General features: G+C 36.2%; 1 protein-coding gene across 2 annotated transcripts; it reads right to left on the minus strand.

Annotated features, from left to right (window-relative positions):
- On the minus strand, positions 1 to 7,383 carry LOC116179098. Of its 2 annotated transcripts, none has more exons than XM_031498807.1 (4): positions 7,245 to 7,383; positions 1,726 to 1,850; positions 841 to 1,640; positions 1 to 792 (listed from the first exon to the last, which is right to left on the minus strand). In XM_031498807.1, exons 3-4 carry the CDS (start codon positions 1,636 to 1,638, stop codon positions 349 to 351), a joined length of 1,242 nt encoding a protein of 413 aa, XP_031354667.1. In that variant the 5' UTR covers positions 1,639 to 1,640; positions 1,726 to 1,850; positions 7,245 to 7,383; the 3' UTR covers positions 1 to 348. The 2 variants fall into 2 exon arrangements, with proteins under 2 accessions (XP_031354667.1, XP_031354668.1); XM_031498808.1 differs by lacking the exon at positions 7,245 to 7,383 and adding an exon at positions 2,145 to 2,166.
- Positions 7,384 to 21,062: the final 13,679 nt, after the last annotated feature.

Consider the following 21,062-nt stretch of genomic DNA (forward strand, 5'->3'; position numbering starts at 1 on the left):
TATAACTTCAGTATTTTTTATTAATTTTTGTAGTCATGCTATCCTACATCTTACCCCATAATAAGCACCACACGGTTAGATGATTAGATGAAGCATTTTACAGAGGCTCAATGAAACAAACACATAATGTTATGGTATTACTAAAAAGTTAACATTAAACTTCTCTGAGTAAACCCTAAAGCCCTTTTGAAAATGAGTGAAGGTCTGTAATTCAATACAATTCCCGTCGACATTCACTAACATTATGGGTCATGTATTCCTCACAGACCTTCAAACCGATTAATAATAACTGCACGATTGGTTTCATGAGGTAGGTTTTCAGTTAGACCACTCATCCACGATCAAAATTTACAAGTTATAACCATACTGAATATAATCAGAAATTAAATCGCGCATTCGCCGTATGTAAGTCTCATTGGGAACGACCGAAAGATTGTGCACCAACGACTCCATATCGGCGGAGTTGTGCAGATCCGGGAGATTGTCGGTTGGTTTCTGGTCAAGCGCGACAAGCCAGATGCCGATGTACATCCCGAATACTGAAAATCGTCTCAAGTGATCCAAGAGAACGTCGTACGGAAACACAACTTCGGGATCGCTTCCAAGACGCGATAAGAACGACGAAAACGATTCGTAGTACTCGCGTATCAGTTGGTGGTAGTGAGCCTGTCTCAGCTCACCGTCGGTGCATGTGCCGATAAAGTAGGAGATGTCGTACGCCGGCGTTCCCAATTTGAGGCATTGGAAATCGAGCATGCATATGTCTGTTGGTTGGTGTGGGTCCGCAGAATTCTAAAGCAGGTCGAATTTGTCAAACGCCAAACGATATCGTATACTTACCTCGTACTTGAAGAGGAAGTTTCTGAATTGGTAATCGCCGTAACTGATAGAGAGGTACTTTCCGAATTGATCCAGATCTAGCAGACCTTTAAAAATTGCGGGAATGTTCTTGGTCGAACGTCGAAATATGTCCCGAGTTTTAGCCTCATCGTCTCCGTACGTTTTCAGAATTGCCGCGCTCAGGCTTTGCACCATACTAATGATGGGCTCGTACAAAGTGCTGTTGAAGAATGACTCTGGGCACGCGTCTCTCCAGTCGGCGAAGATTTCAGGTTTTTCATTCTTCACAGCGTAGGATAACGCGTGGAACTTGCCAAGAGACCTCATGATAATAGACGCGTGATTGTAGTTCACCCCCATTTGATGGTCACAGTTGTGAAAGCCCCTCACCTTCATGTCCTCCATTAGAAGTGCCTCTACGCCGTCGTCCATTGTACTCGCGTAACTTACCGCGAAAGGATTAAACATGTCTTCCACTCCCTTCTCCTCTTGAATTTTAAGGTATTCGGGTATAATTTTGTTGTACACGTAAATCTCACGATCGTAAACGTTTCTAATGGGGAGTACTCCTCGAAAAAGTGGCTGGCAAGGTGCGAATTTCACGATTAGATTAAACTGAACCTTCTCGCCGCTTTCTTTGGATCCTTTAATTGCAACCCTATGCATTGTACCTAACCAATTCACTCCATCTTCTGCCCCTCGCGATAGTTCCAGGGTGTAATTTTCCAAACGGTTTTTGAACGACTTATCGACAAATCTCCGTATTTTCTCCTCGATTTTATTGTACGTTTCCGTCATGGCTACAAAGAAGGAATTTTAACACATCACGTTCACGTAACTTAAATTTGATTAGTTACTAAGTTTTAATTAAGTACCAGAAATTACCTTAGCGGGTTCTCAACTGTGAGGACGAATGCAACTGATCTAAATACGAGTAATTTGTGCGGTCAACTTAAAATTCCGACCAGCCAGTTACCACCAATGATGGTCATGGACTTGTTTAACAAGATCTGAAACATCCCGAGTTGTGAAAACGATCTTAAATGTAAAGTCAAGGTAAACCACTTTGCTGGAGGTAAATGCATTACCAAATAGATTTTCGCAGCAATAAAATAAACACAAACTCGCAATATCCTGTAATAATTTTCGGAATCAGGACCATGTATAAATTCTTGCGCTTTTGAAATCGAGGTTAAAGTAGGTACCAAAATATAAACTTCTGTGGTAGTCTACGCTTGCACGACGCCATTGGCAATAAGCGTTTCTGGTTTTATAAGTGATTAATTTCCCGAACAACAACTCACCCCTAAGAAGTTTTCCCGAACCAATTGACCCACAATAATCTATAACTCCAAAGTAAATACCTATAACGTACTTTATTAGTTTGCACATAATTTGCAAAACTAAGCTAGGGAAAACCGCACCGCTATTAGAGAGGTTCTTTTGTACCCATAAGAAACAACACCACCCCTCTTTAAGGTTTAGATGTACTTTTAAGATGAGACATCAAAACCATTATTTATGTATCGATTTAATAAGGAAAAAAATCCAAAACGTTTGACATTGGTGCCCAATATTTTGTAAATAAGCAGATCGCGATGTCAAGGTCAGTGAGCGATTGATATGTTTGTTTTTTCCAGTACTAATTACTTTACACCAGTGGTTCCCAACGGGTGAGTCGCGACTCCATCCGAATTAAAAACAAATATTGTTACAATTATTTACAAAGAAGCGCGTCTTCTGAACTAGATTTATTTGCCTTATCCAATATTATGTGTAATAATTAAAATTATTACAATTACTGTACCAGTAGACGTTTTCAGAATGTATTTAAAAAAATTATATTTAGAACCACTGCTATACACCAAGCGTCATCGAAAAATTTTGCTTGGTACATTCCAAAAGTGAAACGGATGCTAACTAGCATAAATGAAGTGAACAGATTTGTCGCGCCAACCAGGATAGTGTGTAGTGGAGCTCCACCATAGATCTTCAATCTCACTATACGCTTTCCAGAAAAAAATTGAAGTATCAGGTTTTTCTTTCTCTTTATCTCAGGTTTGGATCAAACCTTGACTTTATTTAAAATTTAGCCTTTATGAATACATAATATAGATCTTCAATAGATTTATCTTAGAAGTTTTACAAAAAAATCAAATAGAATACAGGGTGGCCCATTTAAAATTTTCAAGTTGGGTGCTGTGGACTGCTGCAAAACCTTCACTTCCGCGTTAAGGAAAAACGCTAAACTAAAACTCATTTTAGAAAAAAGGTATTACGTTTAACTTCCGTCGACTGCAGACGAATACAACGCATCCAAAACTCGTGTCTAAGGTTAATATTTGGTATTCGAAAATTTAATTCTATTGGTGGCAAACTGAATGAAATAGGATGGCTGAATATGACAAATAGAAGAATGCTGCATTCGGCTTGCTTATATCATAAAGTCATTACTCGCCAAACACCACAGTATCTTTTCAATAAGCTTCGATTTCGGCATAACATACGTGATTTTTTCTTGAGACATAAAAATTTAGTTATAACACCGCTTCATAAAACCTCCTTGTATGAAAGATCATTTAGTTATAACGCGTCTAACGTTTATAATTCAATACCTCCTGAAATTAAAGAACTTCCTATACAACATTTCAAAATTCAACTACATAAACTATATCTACTTAATCAATACACCTCTTAAATAAAAATTAATCTTGATAAGCTTCTGTTTTTATTATAATTTATTTGTCCCGTTAAAAATATTATTTTTCACTCGTAATGCCATAATTAATGTTATTTAGTAATCAAACTGGGTTGAGTGGAAGACCAAGCTGCTACTTAGTAGTTGCTTGAACTCACTCCATTTGGGAACAACAAGTGAGGCAGTTCTTAAGTACTCTGTTCTCTTCGAACATCATGTATGATTTTATTTTTCTTTATTTTTATCTTGAACATTGAACATTATATTAAGTTGTTTTCAATAAATGCATTATTATTATTATTATTATTACGTTCTAACATTTATTACATTATTCACATTCACAATAAGTATCCCCAAAAAAATTAGCAATCACTTACGCCCCGTCTGACAGGGTGAAATCTACCCCAAAAGTATAAAAAAATGCATATAGCACCCTTAGAGATAAGGTATCACTTTCTAACTTTATTACGTTATTCACATTGACAATAAGTATCTCCAAAAAAATTGGCAATCACTTACGCCCCGTCTGACAGGGTGAAATCTACCCCAAAAGTATAAAAAATTCATATAGAACCCTTAGAAATAAGGTATCACTTTCTAACATTTATTACGTTATTCACATTGACAATAAGTATCTCCAAAAAAATTGCCAATCAATTATGCCCCGTCTGAGAGGGTGAGATCTACCACAACAGTATAAAAAAATTCATATAGAACCCTTAGAAAAAAAGTATCACTTACTAACACTTATTAAACTATCCACATTGACAATAGGTATCTCCAAAAAAAAAATTAGCAATCACTTATGCCCCGTCTGACAGTGTGAAATCTACCCCAAAGGTATAAAAAAATTCATATAGCACCCTTAGAAAAAAGTATCACTTTCTAACATTTATTACTTATTCACATTGACATAAAGTATCCCCAAAAAATTGACCCTGTCAAACGGGGCGCAAGTGATTGACAATTTTTTTTGTGATACTTACTGTCAATGTGAATAATGTAATAAATGTTAGAATGTGATACCTATTTTCTAAAATGAGTTTTAGTTTAGATGCTGGAAAGTGACTGCTATGCGAGAGCGCATACGCAAATTTGTTTTATATGTTAAAGGACGCCACTGGTTGTTCGTTTGTTTTCGGCATTTTGGCTGTTATATTCTAGCTGTGAACTCTACACAGGTAACTGGATAATCAAAAAGTACGATAGCAGTGTCGAAAAAAGAAATGGTAGACAGTAGATGGGACCTGATAGGGAAATTAATGCAGAACGCAAAAAATAAGTGAAATTTTGAAATTTGCTGGAAACATAATATGGCACGAAATTGATACGAACAATCGATTGTAAAAAAACTGGCACTTGAGAAAAAGAATACTCAAAGAACATAGCGAAGGTTTTAATCTTAGGAACTAAATGCAGGTTAACTGAAAGAGAAAATGAAAAAAAGGTTTTCGAGCGCATTTTCCATGAATTGATCAGGTCATGTAACGGACTATTAGGGTGTACAAAGGACCATAAGCATTTGTGGTTAAAATTTCAACAAATATTACCATAAATAAAAAAACTTGACTTTGCACAGTATTAGGTGCTATGATAATAAGACACTATAAATTATAAAATGCAGGCCGAAAGGTATACGTCTTTCGCTATAGAAACCGTTGCACGTCATTGATTTGTGTATCAATTTCAGACATATGCTGCAACACTGCACCATGTACAAAAAAAAACAAGTGTGCGAAATCTATAGAAAACTTGTCTGAAATTGATTCATAAATCAATGACGTGCATCGGTTTTTATAGCGAAAGACGTATAAAAGAATTGAAATATTATTGCATGAGAAGAAAAAATAGCACGCTATCAAAGTAGGCAATGATTGTCGAAAGAAAAAGAATTGAGAAGGAATCATAACAAATTTGAGAAAGAGGTTAAATGGAAGATTAATGAAACGAAACACAATAATCCAAAGATGAAAAAAAGAAGATATCAGTGGGCGTGCAATTAGGCGATTTTTTGCCGGAAACATACGTGGAGGAAGTTAAAGATGAAACAAACCAAGTGGACCGAAATTGTATAAGAAATTATTTGATACGAGGATGATCACAAAAAACAAAGTTGAGAAGATAACTATTGAAAAAGTTGACAAGTTTAGATGGAAAGAGTCATCTACGTTAAAGAACGCGCATTGAGTACTTAATGGTTGCGGAAGCAAAGATAAGTTGAATACAATTTGTGTACGTAATGGAACTTTGCAGTAAATACAAAGAAAAGGAGAACTTATAAATAGAGAAAATAAATTAGAAGGATAACATAACATACGAGACGGGTATTGTAAAATTCGGTTGTTTGAAACTCTTTAGGTCAATATTTTCTAAGAAAATTGATCGTTCTTTTATTTCTGGCAGTTGAAAGCGAAATGCGCAACGGAATTTTTTTTAATAGCCTGATATAACTCACGCGCGTACTATAAGCTCTCTTTCATGATAAATAAAGTTACTTTACAGCTTAATCACATCCGGTACTTGAGAAAGTACTTGGGACTAGAGACCATTGTCGTGCCTATTTTAAAGAATTAAAAGTTATGCCAACACCATGTATGTATATATATATATATATATATATATATATATATATATATATATATATATATATATATATATATATATATATATATATATATATATATATATCAAGTACTATTTGAAATACATGCACGAGTAATTCACAGTAAACCAATCTCGGATAAGCGGCATCACCGGCACAATACAAGATATAAGGAACAACTTTTACCACCCGTGTACAGGTTATGTTTGTCAAAAAGTAACTCACTTGATCTCTCGCTCTATAATAAATTAAATAAGGAAATAAAGAAGTTACCATTACGGGAATTTAACCGAACATTAAAAAAATATATTATAGCAAATTGCTATTACAGTGCCGAAGAGTTTATGTTTGCCCCATAACCCTTCATTTATGTTAATACTGTTTGTTTTATATTTTATTCATATGTTTTGATTGTTATATACCTATATACCTACCTACCTATATATACATGTTAAATATCCAGACGAGACTAAGCAGTGTCAACTGAATGTCAGAAATAAATATTATATATTATATAAAAAGCGACGCATCTTAGAAAAAAAACAATACGAAAAATTAAAAGCGTTTTGAGCCGTCGTAGATCTCACGTTAAAGCTTTTTAGAGAGCGGAAAATAAAATTCATTGCAGTCGGCCAGAAAGATCAAATTATTGAAGAGGTGATGCAGACACTTAGGTCAATTTTTCCTATATGTTAAAATAAAGGATGTTTCTTAAGAAAGTTCCCAATTTGGACCACCCTGTACAATAATTCAAAAAGTTAATTTTTCCTATCCAATCACATATTTTATTTTATTCAGAAAATGTAAACCTACTATAATTATGCTCGCATCTTTCATACGTTGATTTTATTTAAGGATAAAAAGCATAAATCAAACACCTGGACAATAAAACATACCTACACACTTGACTAATAAGATACTAAGCCATATTTTATAACTACTTTATTGTTTGATACCGTTTGTGTTATATTTGTACTGAAAATTCACAGCAAACTGATTCTTGAAGGTTGAAACATGCTACCTACACCATGTAACAATAATAAAAAATAATCCACTGTACCCGTACATTGAAAAATTAACAAAATGAGCTCTTTTATTACTTACCGACTGAACGAAAACAATAATCTGCGAACTCTGTACTTTTTGTTTGTGGCATTCTGTTATCAACACTTCTGATAACAGTTATTAAAAAAACGCTGTCACATGTTAAAAAATTATTCAAGTGCAAAGGAAGTGATTAGGTAGACTTTGTTTAATGCAATAGACACAGTTTAAGCACTTATGTTAATGAGATAAGGAGTGTTTACGAACCTAAAGATAGAAAGATGCAACATAATCGCAAAAGGAAGTTGCTCACATTGCATTTATTAAACCTGGAGTAAAGATTTTGCAAGAGATTTTAGTTTTGAACGATACTCAGTTTTAAAGTTTGAAATTGAAAATTCCTGGATATAAAAATTAAAGAATTTTTTTTGCCCTCATTTGCTTTATCAATCCAGCCCACTATACATTTACAAATACCTACTCGTAATTATCCATGACCGAACCTGGATTCGAACCAGGGACCCTGATCAGTACCGCAGTCAAGCTTCTACTCCACTGCACCACACGGACGCAGAAGAGGAATAACATAGAACATAATCGTTAAAGAAGTTGATGATATGATAAGTGTCGAGACATGGTGGATGAAGGGATGTTTCTTAATAATCTTGAAGTACGTGATTGTGGAAGAAGAGTATTTGAAAAACAATCTTTAGAAACCAGAGAAAATGTTTAATCTTAAGGCAGAAATGGTAATTGAAGGTACATAATTATTATTAAAAAGTGTTTGAGTGAAACGATATACAGCCGAAGAAAAGAAAACAACTTAGACAATTAAATCAAAGAACAAGTTACGAAAAGAAGACAAGCTAAGCAGGAGAAAGATAGAGCGAAAGAAAGTAGAGGAAGAAAAACTGTGAGAAAATTGGTGAACAAGTTGATAGAAAGTGTTTAAGACAAGAAGTACGTAAAAGACATCAATGTAGGTAAAGATAGAATTACAAATTCTATAAAGGTATGGATATTATTGTTATTATAAGACAGTGCAATTGCACGAGTAATGGAAATTATGGGGGAACCGTTTTTTCAAATATCATTGATTGTACTCATGTCACTCCCAAATCCGTGTATTATGCCTTATTGGAAAAATGAAAATATTACGTAAATTTAAGTGCGTGATATATTTATTTACATTTAATTATTAATGAATTTATAATAGTCCTTAAATGAATTGATGTATAACAGCTAATTATTTTTACCACGCACTTGTACACAACTTATAATATGTAAATTTATCACATAAGAGCACGCACTTCATTAATTATCACTTCGACATCGATGTTGGAACTGATGAAATTTAAGATGAACACTCATCTAGGTCGTATTTTAAACTGCATTAAACACAACACTAACAATTTACAGATGAAACAAATTTACTCGACATCAATCAATCAAATAATCTGAAAGAAATAGAGGCACTTAGAGCCAGAAGACAAATACCATCCAAAAAGCGATCGCTAGAAACATTTGATTAAAGAAATCTTAATTACCTAAAGTGTTAATAATCCAAAATCACCGATCATAACTACCCTAGCAACAGTTCCGTATAAAAAGCGTTGATTGTAGGCTAAAACCCTACGTATATCTATAATACGCATAAAAGTCCGGCGGATGGATTCTGTAGGAATGTTATGCGTTTATTATTTCCCATTGATATACGATTTAAATGCGTATATGCATATATTAAAGTGACGTTTTATACGTTTATAAAACGAATGCTAAGAAACGGATATTTATATACGTATTATCAACGTAGAAATTGAACTCTATGGTTTATATATGAATAAAAATCGTATTTTAAACGTAAGTATAAAATCGGTCTACACAAAGACATATATCATACTACCAATACCGAATTTATCCTTTCAAAACGCTTTAAAACGGTTTTAAACGTAAAATGTGTTTGCTGGGTACGATTTACAATAAATGACGCACAAACAAACAGAAACTGAAGAGACTCCGGAATTTCACTTCTTTGGTTGGACTCAAATTTAGAGTAAAACTACACTGGGTTCGTTGTAATTATATTTATGTAAAATAAGTTTTTGATGGCTTGGTACCTACTGCGAAAGGCTTCATCTAAGCGATAAACGCAAACATCAGTCCGCTAAACTTCATCGTCACCGTAAAACACTCTTCCGCTTAACTCGACTTAAACATTCCCTTTCAACGACGTATTAAAACTGATTCTCTTCCACAAAAACTTTCCAACTGACCAGACGAACTGTCTTGCAATAATACTCTTAAATACGCCAAACTGTCAATAAGCTGCTACGTAATAACCATTAACGTCCACCACCAAACAAAAATTCAGGTCCACCACCAAAAAGTCCCGCCCAACATCCGTCTCCTCTATTTAAAACCATTTCCTTTTCTTTTTAACTGTCTCCTCCACTAACGATAATCTGCGCCTGTGTTTTCTTATCTAGGAACTAATTAGCCTACGCCACGATAACAATACTTCTTACCTACGATCGAAGATTACAAAACCCTACGCAATTATTTCCACATGTTGAAATGTTGTCTTTTAAAATTGGACAAATAAACAAAATACAAGGTTATTATTTAAACAAAATTAACAACTAATAATTCTGATACAAAACAAGGACAATCTTCCCAGTCTAACTGCAAAACGTTTTTATATATTTTCTCAGGGCACGCTCTTGGACAATCTTGCCAACCAATTTCTCTCAAAAATTTTAAATTGCATGGCCTTTGTGTACCTATAGAATTTACCGCTAAAAAATAGCATTTAAAGCCACTTGGTGCAGTCATTCTTTTTCCCTGTCACATCACGTTTCGTATACCTACTTACTAAATAAACAACCTTGTCAGCTTGCCGAAGGCAAGAATAAATTTAGTAAAGGAAAAGGGTTAACAAAATACGTATTTCACTACGAAAACCCTTACTGTAAAGCATCATCGCCACCTAGAAAGAAAGTAATTCAAATGTCCTTTTTAATTTCCTCCCTTCGTGTTAAATGTTATTCCTTTCTTGGCATAAAAATCGATAACCCAGTTAAACCCTAACGAACCATTCAATAAAACGGCCCAGGCATAATTAGTAAAACGAATTAGCGGAGAAATTTGAGTTTTCTGAACGATTAAGAAATCTGGAAAATCATAACCATTAATTAAACAACTGTTAACATTAGCATTCGGTTACCCTCTCACTTGATTGGATCGATACCCGACGAAATCGACAATTTATATTTATACGAAGGATTTGAGATGTTTTATTTACGCACAAAAAATGGGAAGATGGTTAAGGTTTTGTGTACGCACGCTAAACAAACACACATCATTTAATTCGGGTAGCTTGGGAAACCTCATCGGAGAATTTCTTGCTGTTGCTGTAATGCGTATCCCAATTTATTTTCTATTTGCTTTCTTTACATCTTAATTAAATCTGAATTGGGGTTCGCCGCCGGTTCGGACAACTGCGTTAACAATATTTTAGATTGCGCTGCCCCAAGGACCGTGTGTGCTAAACTAATAATAATTAATTTCGGTCCCGTCGATTATTAGCAGGAATAACGATCTCATTTAGACGCTCATACGTGCGTTTGATAGCTGGAAATGAGAGTTCGTTCGTGAGGAAATTGTGTGAAACGGTGGCATATCTTGCTGAAAACAGAGCAGTTCACTCGACACGGTTTATTAGTAAACAAACAAAAAAATGTACCCTCAGTTATCGTTAAATACGGCCTTTATCTACTCTTGAAGTCTGGTACATGATGCAGCTTGGAACAAATTTTCAGATCAAAGAGCTCAAAGTTACGATGGTACCTTAGAAGATTCTCAAAAAGGCTACTAATTCAGGTAAAACAACCTACACCCAAGCATTGTCAAGCGCACAAGAGATTAAAAAGTTTAAAAAATTGATTATGCAAACATAAAATATGACGAGAGCGTATTTTCCTCCTAGTAATATTAATGCTAAGACCAGGAAAAAATACCGGTAGGCACAAGATCGTTACCCCATTCTCTTTCAAATGAACCGCCTATCGTCGAAGTGTATACAGCTTAATGAAAAATAGTGGAGCGTATACAAATACATACAAATTTTGAAATGGGTATCAGTTTTACTTTCATTCGAAGTGTCTACATATGGAACTTTTTATAAATGCTTTCGTAAATAGCATTGCGCATTGTCTACATTAGAAATTTCATTGAATACCTTCACAAGTAAAACATACGGCATGTGTAAACAGTAATTTTGAAACCGATATTAGTTTTAGTTCCATTCAAAGGGCCTACATAGTACGATATTTAAATGCCCTCATAAATAAGAAAGTTGGCATTGCGCATGCGCAAAACAAGATTTTGAAAATGTCGTTAATTTTACTTATATTCGTAGTGTTTACATATAACGTTTAATTTAAATATCTTCATAAATAAAAAAGTTAGCGTCGCACATGCGTTAAACCAAATTTTTGACACTGCGCATGCGCAAAACCAAAATATCTGGGTATGCACGGAATCCTTGGACCATGCCCTTTCAAATGAGTCCTATATCGCCAAATCGGTTCAGTGGTTTAGAAGGAGTACGTGTGACGGGCAGACGGAGGGACGGACGGACTGATGGACGTCAAAGTACAGCCAATAGAGATTTTTCACTTTGAGGAAAATACGTTAACAAGTATAAATTGTGCAGAAAAAGCGCATTTTTTTAAACCGAAATAACTTAGTACTTGAATAAGGAATAGTCAGGTTATAAGGTAGTCTGTAGCATGGTATATTTAAAGATGTTTATCTGCTTGCTAGATGATTAAAAAACAACCTTCCTCAAACAATCCAATCACAATTCATGGAGATCAAACTCCAATGCAGCGTGAGCGAATGGAGAAATTGAGACAGTCACTTAGGGAGAGGTTAGATAAGACCGAAAGTAACCTAACTAACCGTTATATTCGAGGGGTTCCTCAAATAGTAAAAGATCAAAAAAATTGAACCCGGCCGACGATATAAATTACGTTAAAGTTAAAAATGAATTTCAGTGTTATTACCAAAATGTTCGTGGATTGAGTTTACATCCGTGTGTGCTTGTGACTATGATATAATAGTGTTAGCAGAAACTATACTCTCAAGTGAAATACTTAGCTCTGAACTTTTTACATCGAACTATAAGGTTATTCGTTGTGATCGTCAATTTGATGCTATTGGAAAATCGTGGGGCGGGGGTGTTTTAATAGCCATTAAAGATAATATATTGTTTGAGCCAGTTAGCATGTCATCTATTACTAATGTTTTGCAGAACATTGACATTGTTGGGTGTGAGTGCATTTTTGAAACTAACTTTTTTATATATTTGCAATTTATATACCACCCGATACACCTGCGACGGATTTTGAACATTTTCTGGAACTTTTGGCGCAAGTGCGTTATTATAAAGAAGTGTTAATAATAGAGGACTTCAACGCTCCTCATTTAGTTAATACAACAATTACTGATAGTAAATCAAAAGTAACAGAAGATTTCTTAAATATTGTAAATCTATCTCAGTGTAATGGTATAATGAATGATGAAGCTTCTTGATTTAGTTTTAAGACTGTTCCCTGTACAGTTGAAAGAGATAGTGACCCACTGACCAAGGAAGATAGCTACCACCCGTCACTATCAATTACTGTTAATTATAAACATAAACCTCATCTCACATTTCCTGTAAATAAAGAAGACCAGTGTTACAATTTCAGAAAGGCCGATTTTGTAAATTTGTACATGTCATTACTTGAAGTTGACTGGATCTTTTTAAATCAATATAAAGACGTTAATGTAGCTTGTGAACATTTTTATTTGTTACTCAGTTGTAAACGTTGATTAAACAAGACAAAACGCAAACGGGTAAACGTCATGTTTAAATGCTACTGACTTGTAAAACTGACAGCAGACCTGTAAAAATTTTACAAGTTAGTAATCTAGTAATTTCATTGGCCAGAATTAATGCGAAGTCTCTGTTACATGGATCACATGATATTTTAAACATTTCTTCAAGATCAATTTAAGAACTAATTATTTACGTTTACAAATGAGTAACAAATAAAATATTGTACATTATACGCCAGGTAATAGTTTTTACTGGCTCTAGGAGATGACAGGCTCGCCTAACGGCTCGCCAGTCAACTTCTCCTATCGCCAGTAAAAACCCACTTACCTGGCTAATAATGTAAAATACTATTACACGGTATTGTTTAAGGTATTTGATAGTTATGTACCGTCAGGAAAATGATACATTACTGGCGAGGAAATATTGAAGTGCGAGGCCCCTCTGGGGCCGAGTACTTATCTTTCCGAGTCAGGTAATGTCATTTTACTGACGAGTTTTGTATTTAATTTTACCCAAAATCGTGTTTTTATATGAAATTTCAATTTGTATATATAACTTTTGATTAATGTCGATCTGTGAGTAATGACGGGAGTCAATATAGACATTTGGAAACAGGGCTGAGTGGAGCGTCCTAAAAAACCGCTCGAGCGACGAGCACTCTAATTTTCTCAAAAATGCTCTCGAGCGTAGAGTTGTTTTGCAAAGCGTAACCGCTTGCGAGTTCCGAGCACTTCTAATTGTGCTCGAGCGGTTTATCGCGAGCGCTCGGTAAAAGTGCTCGTGAGCGGAAAGACGCTCAAGAGCGGAAAAGCGCTCGGGAGCGGAAAAACGCTCACGAGCGGCGCTTAAACCTTCACCGCTTGAGGGAGGTTAAAAGCGCTCACGAGCGAAAGAAACGCTAATGAGCGGAAAAAAACGCTCGAGCGCCGAGCACTTTACGTAAACGCACCAAGCGGCCCCTCCGAAACGCGTCGCGAGCGGACCGCCCGCAAGCGCTTTTTCCGCTTGGACCGCTTTTTCGAGCGGAACGCTCGCGAGCAGAATCCAGCTCTGTTTGGAAATGTCAAAAATGCGGCCGGTAAAGTGACAGGTGCGGCCAGTAAAGTGACAAGCAGCAGGAAACGTAGTCTACTCTTCCTCGGTCATGGAAAGTAAAATTTACTGTCAGAAAATAGACATGAAAATGAAGGTTTCAGGGCGATTTTGAGTACAAGCTATAGTTTGTACAAACCAATTCATTTTGATGTGACCTTTCATTAGAATACCCTCTTACAACATCAGTTTTACTTGGCACCACTAAAGGTGTCAGGAAAAATATTCTTGGTATTGAAAAGTGTGAGACTATATGCCCATTAGACCGTTTTCTCACCAACGTTCAGAGTTCTAGTGGGCACAGTGTTACTTTCCGTGCCTAATTTCCTAGTACGGTCCTGATACGGTACGGTGTAGTGGGCAGACACCTTAAAGCCTTTGCCGTATGCAAAATCTGAGACAAATTTGTTGTCGCATGTAAAACTTCTGTACGTTTTACTGTTAAGGGGGGTGGAAAGAGCCAGTTTTAGGTTTTTCGTTATGTAAATGAACAGCTTCTCAGGACCCTCTCGCCTGCTTGCTTTTTCCTCCACTTCAATTTCACTATTCTTCTACGGCAACATTCTTCGCGCCATTTCTTTCAGTTCCTTTCTTTTAGGATTCCGTCGCGGCTTCTTTCTTTAGACTTTACCGCTTCATCCACCTTTCACGGCCCTTTCGCGTATTTTCTGAGTAATTACCTCGTTTGCGTTGTTTACGCCCCTTATTCAACATTTCTTCTTTTCACACCCATTTTTTTACTTGTCCCTCTTGTTCTAAGCCCTCAACAGGCTTTCGCCGAATAATAGAATGACCGGCATAATGCTTTTTAGAGATGTCGCTGCAGAAGGTCATAAGTTGTTTTATACTACTCCGATATTTACCTTACGAATTAGGAAAACTGCAGGAAAACCTAATTCAGAGAGTAGCCGGCAGAATGCTCGAAACTGATCTAAGGAAATTCCCATCTCTGTCACAGATGAAAAATTCCTACCTCAGCCCAGGTTCGAACCATTGAACTACAAAGCCGTTCAGCAAAAGCCTCTCAGTCCCAGTGTACTCCAATGCCATGTGCCTCCGGTCATTGGTCAGTCTGCTTCCATTCTCCGAACCACTCTTCACGCCCTCATCATGTCAGACATCCCAAAGTAGATTTTCGATTTCGGGGTAGCTAATTTCGCCATTTTTCTTTATCTACGCTGCCACGTCTATTTACTTAATTTCTTTGGTTTTGCCATTTCTTCAAGCCTCATTCACACAACTACTTTCAAGCACTCACTTCCCCCGTTCCGCGTTCTTTTTGCTGTTTTATAGAATCATCGTCATGCATTGCGCTCGATGTATGTTTCATCTTCCTTCACTTTAGCTTGCTTATTCAGTCTGTTCTTCTTTTCCTTATATAACTTTATCCATTCTGCAGACCGCTCTCACCCTTCCTCCCTGCATACTCCCCTCAGATATTTTCCCTTCGCACCTCTTTAGGTACAATCTCATTAATGCTCATGCTTCCTTCCTTTATCCGTTATGTCTCTTTCCTTCGCGCTACCTTTTGCCTTACGTCTTCGCACGCCTCCCTCATCCTTAAGACCCTTCACTGCTGGTTAGCAACCTTTTAACTTCCCTCTTCTCGCCGCTTCTCCCCTCGTATTTTTCTCTAGAGCACATTGTCTCCACATGGCCATCTCCTCTCCTTCTATAAAATTCATTGGGACCACATTGACGTTGTAGGCATCCCATCGGGACATTTCGAATCGCATCGGATTCCATAATAAGTCTCAATCGTAGTATGAAAAAACTATTCGTTCCACGTTTGGAGAAACCCTAGGTTACCGATACCGTTTGAATCAAATTTTGTTAGTGTTAGAAAGTACTAAGAAGTAGCTGGAAGCCTTAAGAAAGTCCTTGGACAGTTTTATAGGTAAGTTAAGTGTTTTAACGCTTTCAAGATATGTTTAAAGAATCAACTCAAAGAATTATATTACAAATTTTTAACTAACATAAGCCTGTGTATACGAACAGAAAAATTTAGCATGAAAACCCTTATACCCAGGGATCGTAATTTGGGTATAATTAAACATAGAACATTTACATATGAAACAAATCTATTAGACAAAATCAATCAAATAAGCCTATAATCAAAATTGGCACTCAAGGCCAGAATACACATACTAGACAACAAGCGATCGATTGAAACAATTAATTAATGAAATCTTAATTACGTGTTAACGTGTTAATAATCCAAAATATCCGGTCGTAATGGCGATTTCCAACAGAAAGCACAAACGAACACAAAAACTAACATTTGAATCACTGAAAATGGGCTCTTTGATGATAGAAAAAACTCCCTGTGACAGGTGGCTTTGTCAACCTTACAAAAAGGGTTTCAGAAATGATAAACGCACGATAGACACAACAGTCCGACTAAGCTTCTTTGTAAATGTAATATACGCGTTCGCTTAACTCGATTTAAGCGTTCAGTTTAAGCAGCCTAGTAAAAATCGCTTAGATCACACAACTAACTTTCTTCCAAAAATTTTTACAACTGGTAGGACAAACTATCTTGCAATTATACGGTCAAATACGGTAAAACTTGACAATCACAGTAGGCGGCTACCAAAAAGCAACATTTAATGTCCACAATCAAACAAGCAACGATTAACGTCCGTCCCTTCTATTTAAAACAAATTCCCTTTCCGTTCCATTTCTAACTGCGTCTTCTAATAAGTTAAATACCTGTTTTCCTATCGTCGATAACGTGCTTATCTTGAAACTAATTAGCGTACGCAGTAATAACACTATTATTGCAATGAGTGGAGATAGGTACCATTTTTACAAAAGGATATACTTACTATTTTAGTACGTAATTTTTTTTTAAATTAACAAAATACAAACGATTATTTAAACAAAAAATTGCTAATCAGTAAATAAATAATTCTAGCAACGACTTCAATTTCAAATATCGCAATTGTGTCGTTCTGGATTAGCGAGCAGCATTTAACATCAAATTGAATTGAAAATCACACATACAGGGTGGACCCAACATTACAAACAAAACGTCCGCTTGATGTAGTTTATACAACAAAATTCAGGAATCTCTACGCAATCCATTGAAAAGCTATTTATAATTATAAAAATTAGTTCTGTCAATATGAGGGTTTAAATTGGCGAGATGTTCGAAATCGGGAACTAAATGGTTATCGGTACCGTTTAATGTCGAGGAACGCAAAAATCTGTGTAAATTTACAGTTAGATCTATTATTATTAAATAATAACTTGTATGGCCCTTCTATGCTTCCCTAATACTAAGTAGCCATAATGCCATCTTTCGATAAAGTACGTAATATGAACATCACTTTCTAACTAACTGAGAAATATTGAAACCGGGCATTTAGACTTGCATTTTGGATAAGAAAAGGATTGATTTATGAACCTTATACGTTAGTGTAGACTGACGACGTTATCCTAAAGGATGTAAGAATGAATCTCAACATTTTTCCAGATAGGAAATGCATACACTGTGATTGTTAACAAGACAGCTTTAGCTCACGGTGGGAACCCTAAACTGTCTGAAATATAAAAAAGGCATTACAAAACTTTTTATACTTTTTACATAAATCTTTAAGGTAATTAGGTTGCAAGGGAACGGAAAAAGTTGTCGTTTCATTTTCTTTGAAGTATTCTTTCAGAGGAAGTTTCGCAACTCTTAAGTATTTATAAACGATTACCAAAAAAAGAACCGATATCTTTAAGATGGTATCTCTTTAATTAGTAATTTTTTCTATCTAAACTAAGATAATAACTCAACCTAATTTAATCTTGAAGGCAACAAAAGGTACAATGGAGACCTCACTTAAGATTAATGCGTCCCAGGACGATAGAACGTTATTTTGCGCTGAAATAAGACTCTCTTTTATATCAACGGCATTTGAATATAGAGCTGAAAATTTGGAATTAAAACCGGAATGCTATAAACAACGTCAACAGTTCAATAGACGGTATGGGGAAAATTAATGGGGGTATAATCTGTGTAATCGCCCAATTTTCATCGACGAGATGAAAGAAATTTTTCAGGATAGACAAAAAAACACATAAACCTTCTTTCGAGTGCTCGATGTGTCGCAGACAGTTTTGTTCTTGTTCTTTGTAAGCCATCATGTTCTAACGAGTAGTAAATCTCCCTAGGGACCCTAATGGTCTCACACGCCGTTGCGCTGCCTCTCTCACCTCATAAAAACAACGCAAATACTGCCTTCTCTTATTAAGACAAAATGAAATTTCGTGTATAGTGGTTAAATGAGTTCGCGCCCCCTTCCTGTCATGTGCACGCGGTTCTTTCCGTTCAACTACTCCACAACTTGTAAGTACGCAGATAGGTTTTCCGGTCTCCCCATTATCGCTTCCACGTTAAGAATAAATTAAGCATATTGCGAATCGGAGACATTTACATTATTGGGACTCTCTCCGAAGCAGTGCGTCCCCTCTAATGGTTTACTAAATTCCACGAAAAAAGGGAGAAGGAGATTCGACCGATATCGATTTAATTAAATGATATTAAGGAACCTGTAAATCTTTATTAAGTTGAAGTTTTTGTAATGTAAATCTTATTCATGCGCAAATTTTGCTTTCAACGAAACAACGGCCATTGTACGACATTCAAATAAATCAATATCATTTATGGAAAACGTGCTCTGGTTCTATAATTTAAAGAGGAGGCTGCAGTTTAGACAGGGGCACATTGACGAAATAACATTTAATTTTAAATTACGTGTCTGAGGACATATGATAATTACACATTACCTACACCCATTTTGGGCAGTTTTAGGTACTAAAAGTATTGGATCCCTCTACCATCTAATTTTCTACTTTCCTACCTTGTATAGTAACTTTGTTCTACCACCTCTAATTTCGGTGTGCCTACGGGTCTTAATTGTGGGGTGTATGCCTTAAAATAACTGTAGTACTATATCTATGTAGAAATTAACTTTCTTATCAGCAACCATGACAGATATAAGGGTGAAATTAGCGGCTTTACCTAAAATTTGAGTATTCCATTTTCGATCTTAGAAGAACATTTTTGTAGTTGCTTCCAAATCTGCGCCGATCGTTTTCGAAAAGCTCGTCCTACAATCTTAATGCAATCATTCCAAGAACCCGAAGACATAAATTAGGCCAAGAACAAGCCATCTTCGTGCATCTTTGGCATTTCCAAAGAAAGAACGGCGTAACTCAGTGGAGATTCTATAGCCGGTCCGTGCAGACCTCAGCTGGACAGAGCATTACTTCCATTCAAATTGAAAGCAGTGACCAAAAACCATCTAGAACTCCTGGTGCACAAACATTATAGCTATTTCTGAACAATGCATTAAATTTATATTTAAAGGAAGCTTGTACTACCGTACCGAAAAAAGATTCTGGAAGGAACTAGCAGGGTTAAAAATTGCCTTATAATAATTTTAGTGGATAATCGCAAGGAAATAGACCATTTTAAAGTGCGGATTGAAACGGCATATCATTGTTTGTATCTCTGAAATTTGATTATGTGATATAATGTCTTTTTATGCTGATAAATCGGAAAAAGTGTCTAGTCTTCAAGAATATGTACTGAAAAGCAGTGATGGCCATAACTAAACTGTCCCCCTTAAGCATGCAGAAGTACGCCACTGACCACAAATTTAAAGTACATAGCTTAGGAGTAAACCTTTTATATTTTTGGATATCATAAAAAACTTCTTCACAAACACGTTATTTTGAAGAAATATTCAGTGTTCCGAAGAGAAATTGGTCGTTTCAAAACTGAAACTGGTTTCCAGTAGTAAAACTGCGCACACGAGGTGTAAGCAGATTTCAAAGGTTGCCACGGACCCCACTTAGGTTCAAGGGGGTGCAGCGAGTGGGTAGAAGTTGGGACGTTCTTCCGTCTTTAGGGGTAAATTCGGGTAGGGCTCGGGCTGAAAATATCGATACAGCGCATCTTCCAATTATTATAGTTCTTCATTGTCTTCCAGACGATAAGGAACAAGTATAAATGATACCCAACCGTTATGCAGATAAAGCGCATTTTTTAAACCCAAGTAGCTTAGTTAAATGGTAGTAAGGTAGCAGAATGCTATATTTATCGATGTTTACTTTCTTGGTAGGTAATTAATGGGGAGGGAGACACATATTCACAATTCTCTAGACGATCTTTCAGCTTGCACTGTAAGGTTTGACACCACCGATAGATATGCCTCGTCCTGACGTTCCACTTGCCCCCGATGAGTACCCACTTCCGACACTTTGTTTTTAAGATATTCATCAATAGATACGTCTAGTCCCGACGATTCATTTTGACTTTCCTCTGACAAACCGTTTTCGAGATATTCGCTCTTAAAATTTTGACATCAACAATGGATATATTTCTTCCAGTCGTGGTAATTGCCCTTTATGAGTACCTCCTCTATCAATTCGTTCGTGAGATACCCGATCAGGATAAGGGGGGTCGAGGAGGAGGACTTTGGTTGGTAGAAATTAATTTATTTTGTTGAGACCTTTCATTAGAATACCAAGAAGGATAAAATCATCCATGTTCCCTCTTCACCCAATACCGTATGTTCGTCAGCAGTGTTTTGGTCCAAGACCGTCTCTCTTCCCACTCATCAGCGGGATTGTCCCCGCTATCACGAAAAGGTCCATGGTGCCTACCGTTCAATACACAAAGGCCACCTGTAGCGACCTATTTTGCTGCACCCTATCCCAAACTGGTTTGCCGATAATACTATATAGCTATGCTGTTCTAGCCTGTTTACTATGCTCTTTCAAACAGTTTTCCCAAGTTATAAGAGAAATAGTCTACCGATCCCGGCTAGTTCTTGGGAATTAGTCCAGTTATCGATTTTATGTCATAGTTTCTTATTCTTTCGCTAGAGGTCATTCGAATGTACCAT

Source organism: Photinus pyralis, unplaced genomic scaffold, assembly GCF_008802855.1.
Source record: "Photinus pyralis isolate 1611_PpyrPB1 unplaced genomic scaffold, Ppyr1.3 Ppyr1.4_LG8, whole genome shotgun sequence".
NCBI lineage: Eukaryota > Metazoa > Arthropoda > Insecta > Coleoptera > Lampyridae > Photinus > Photinus pyralis.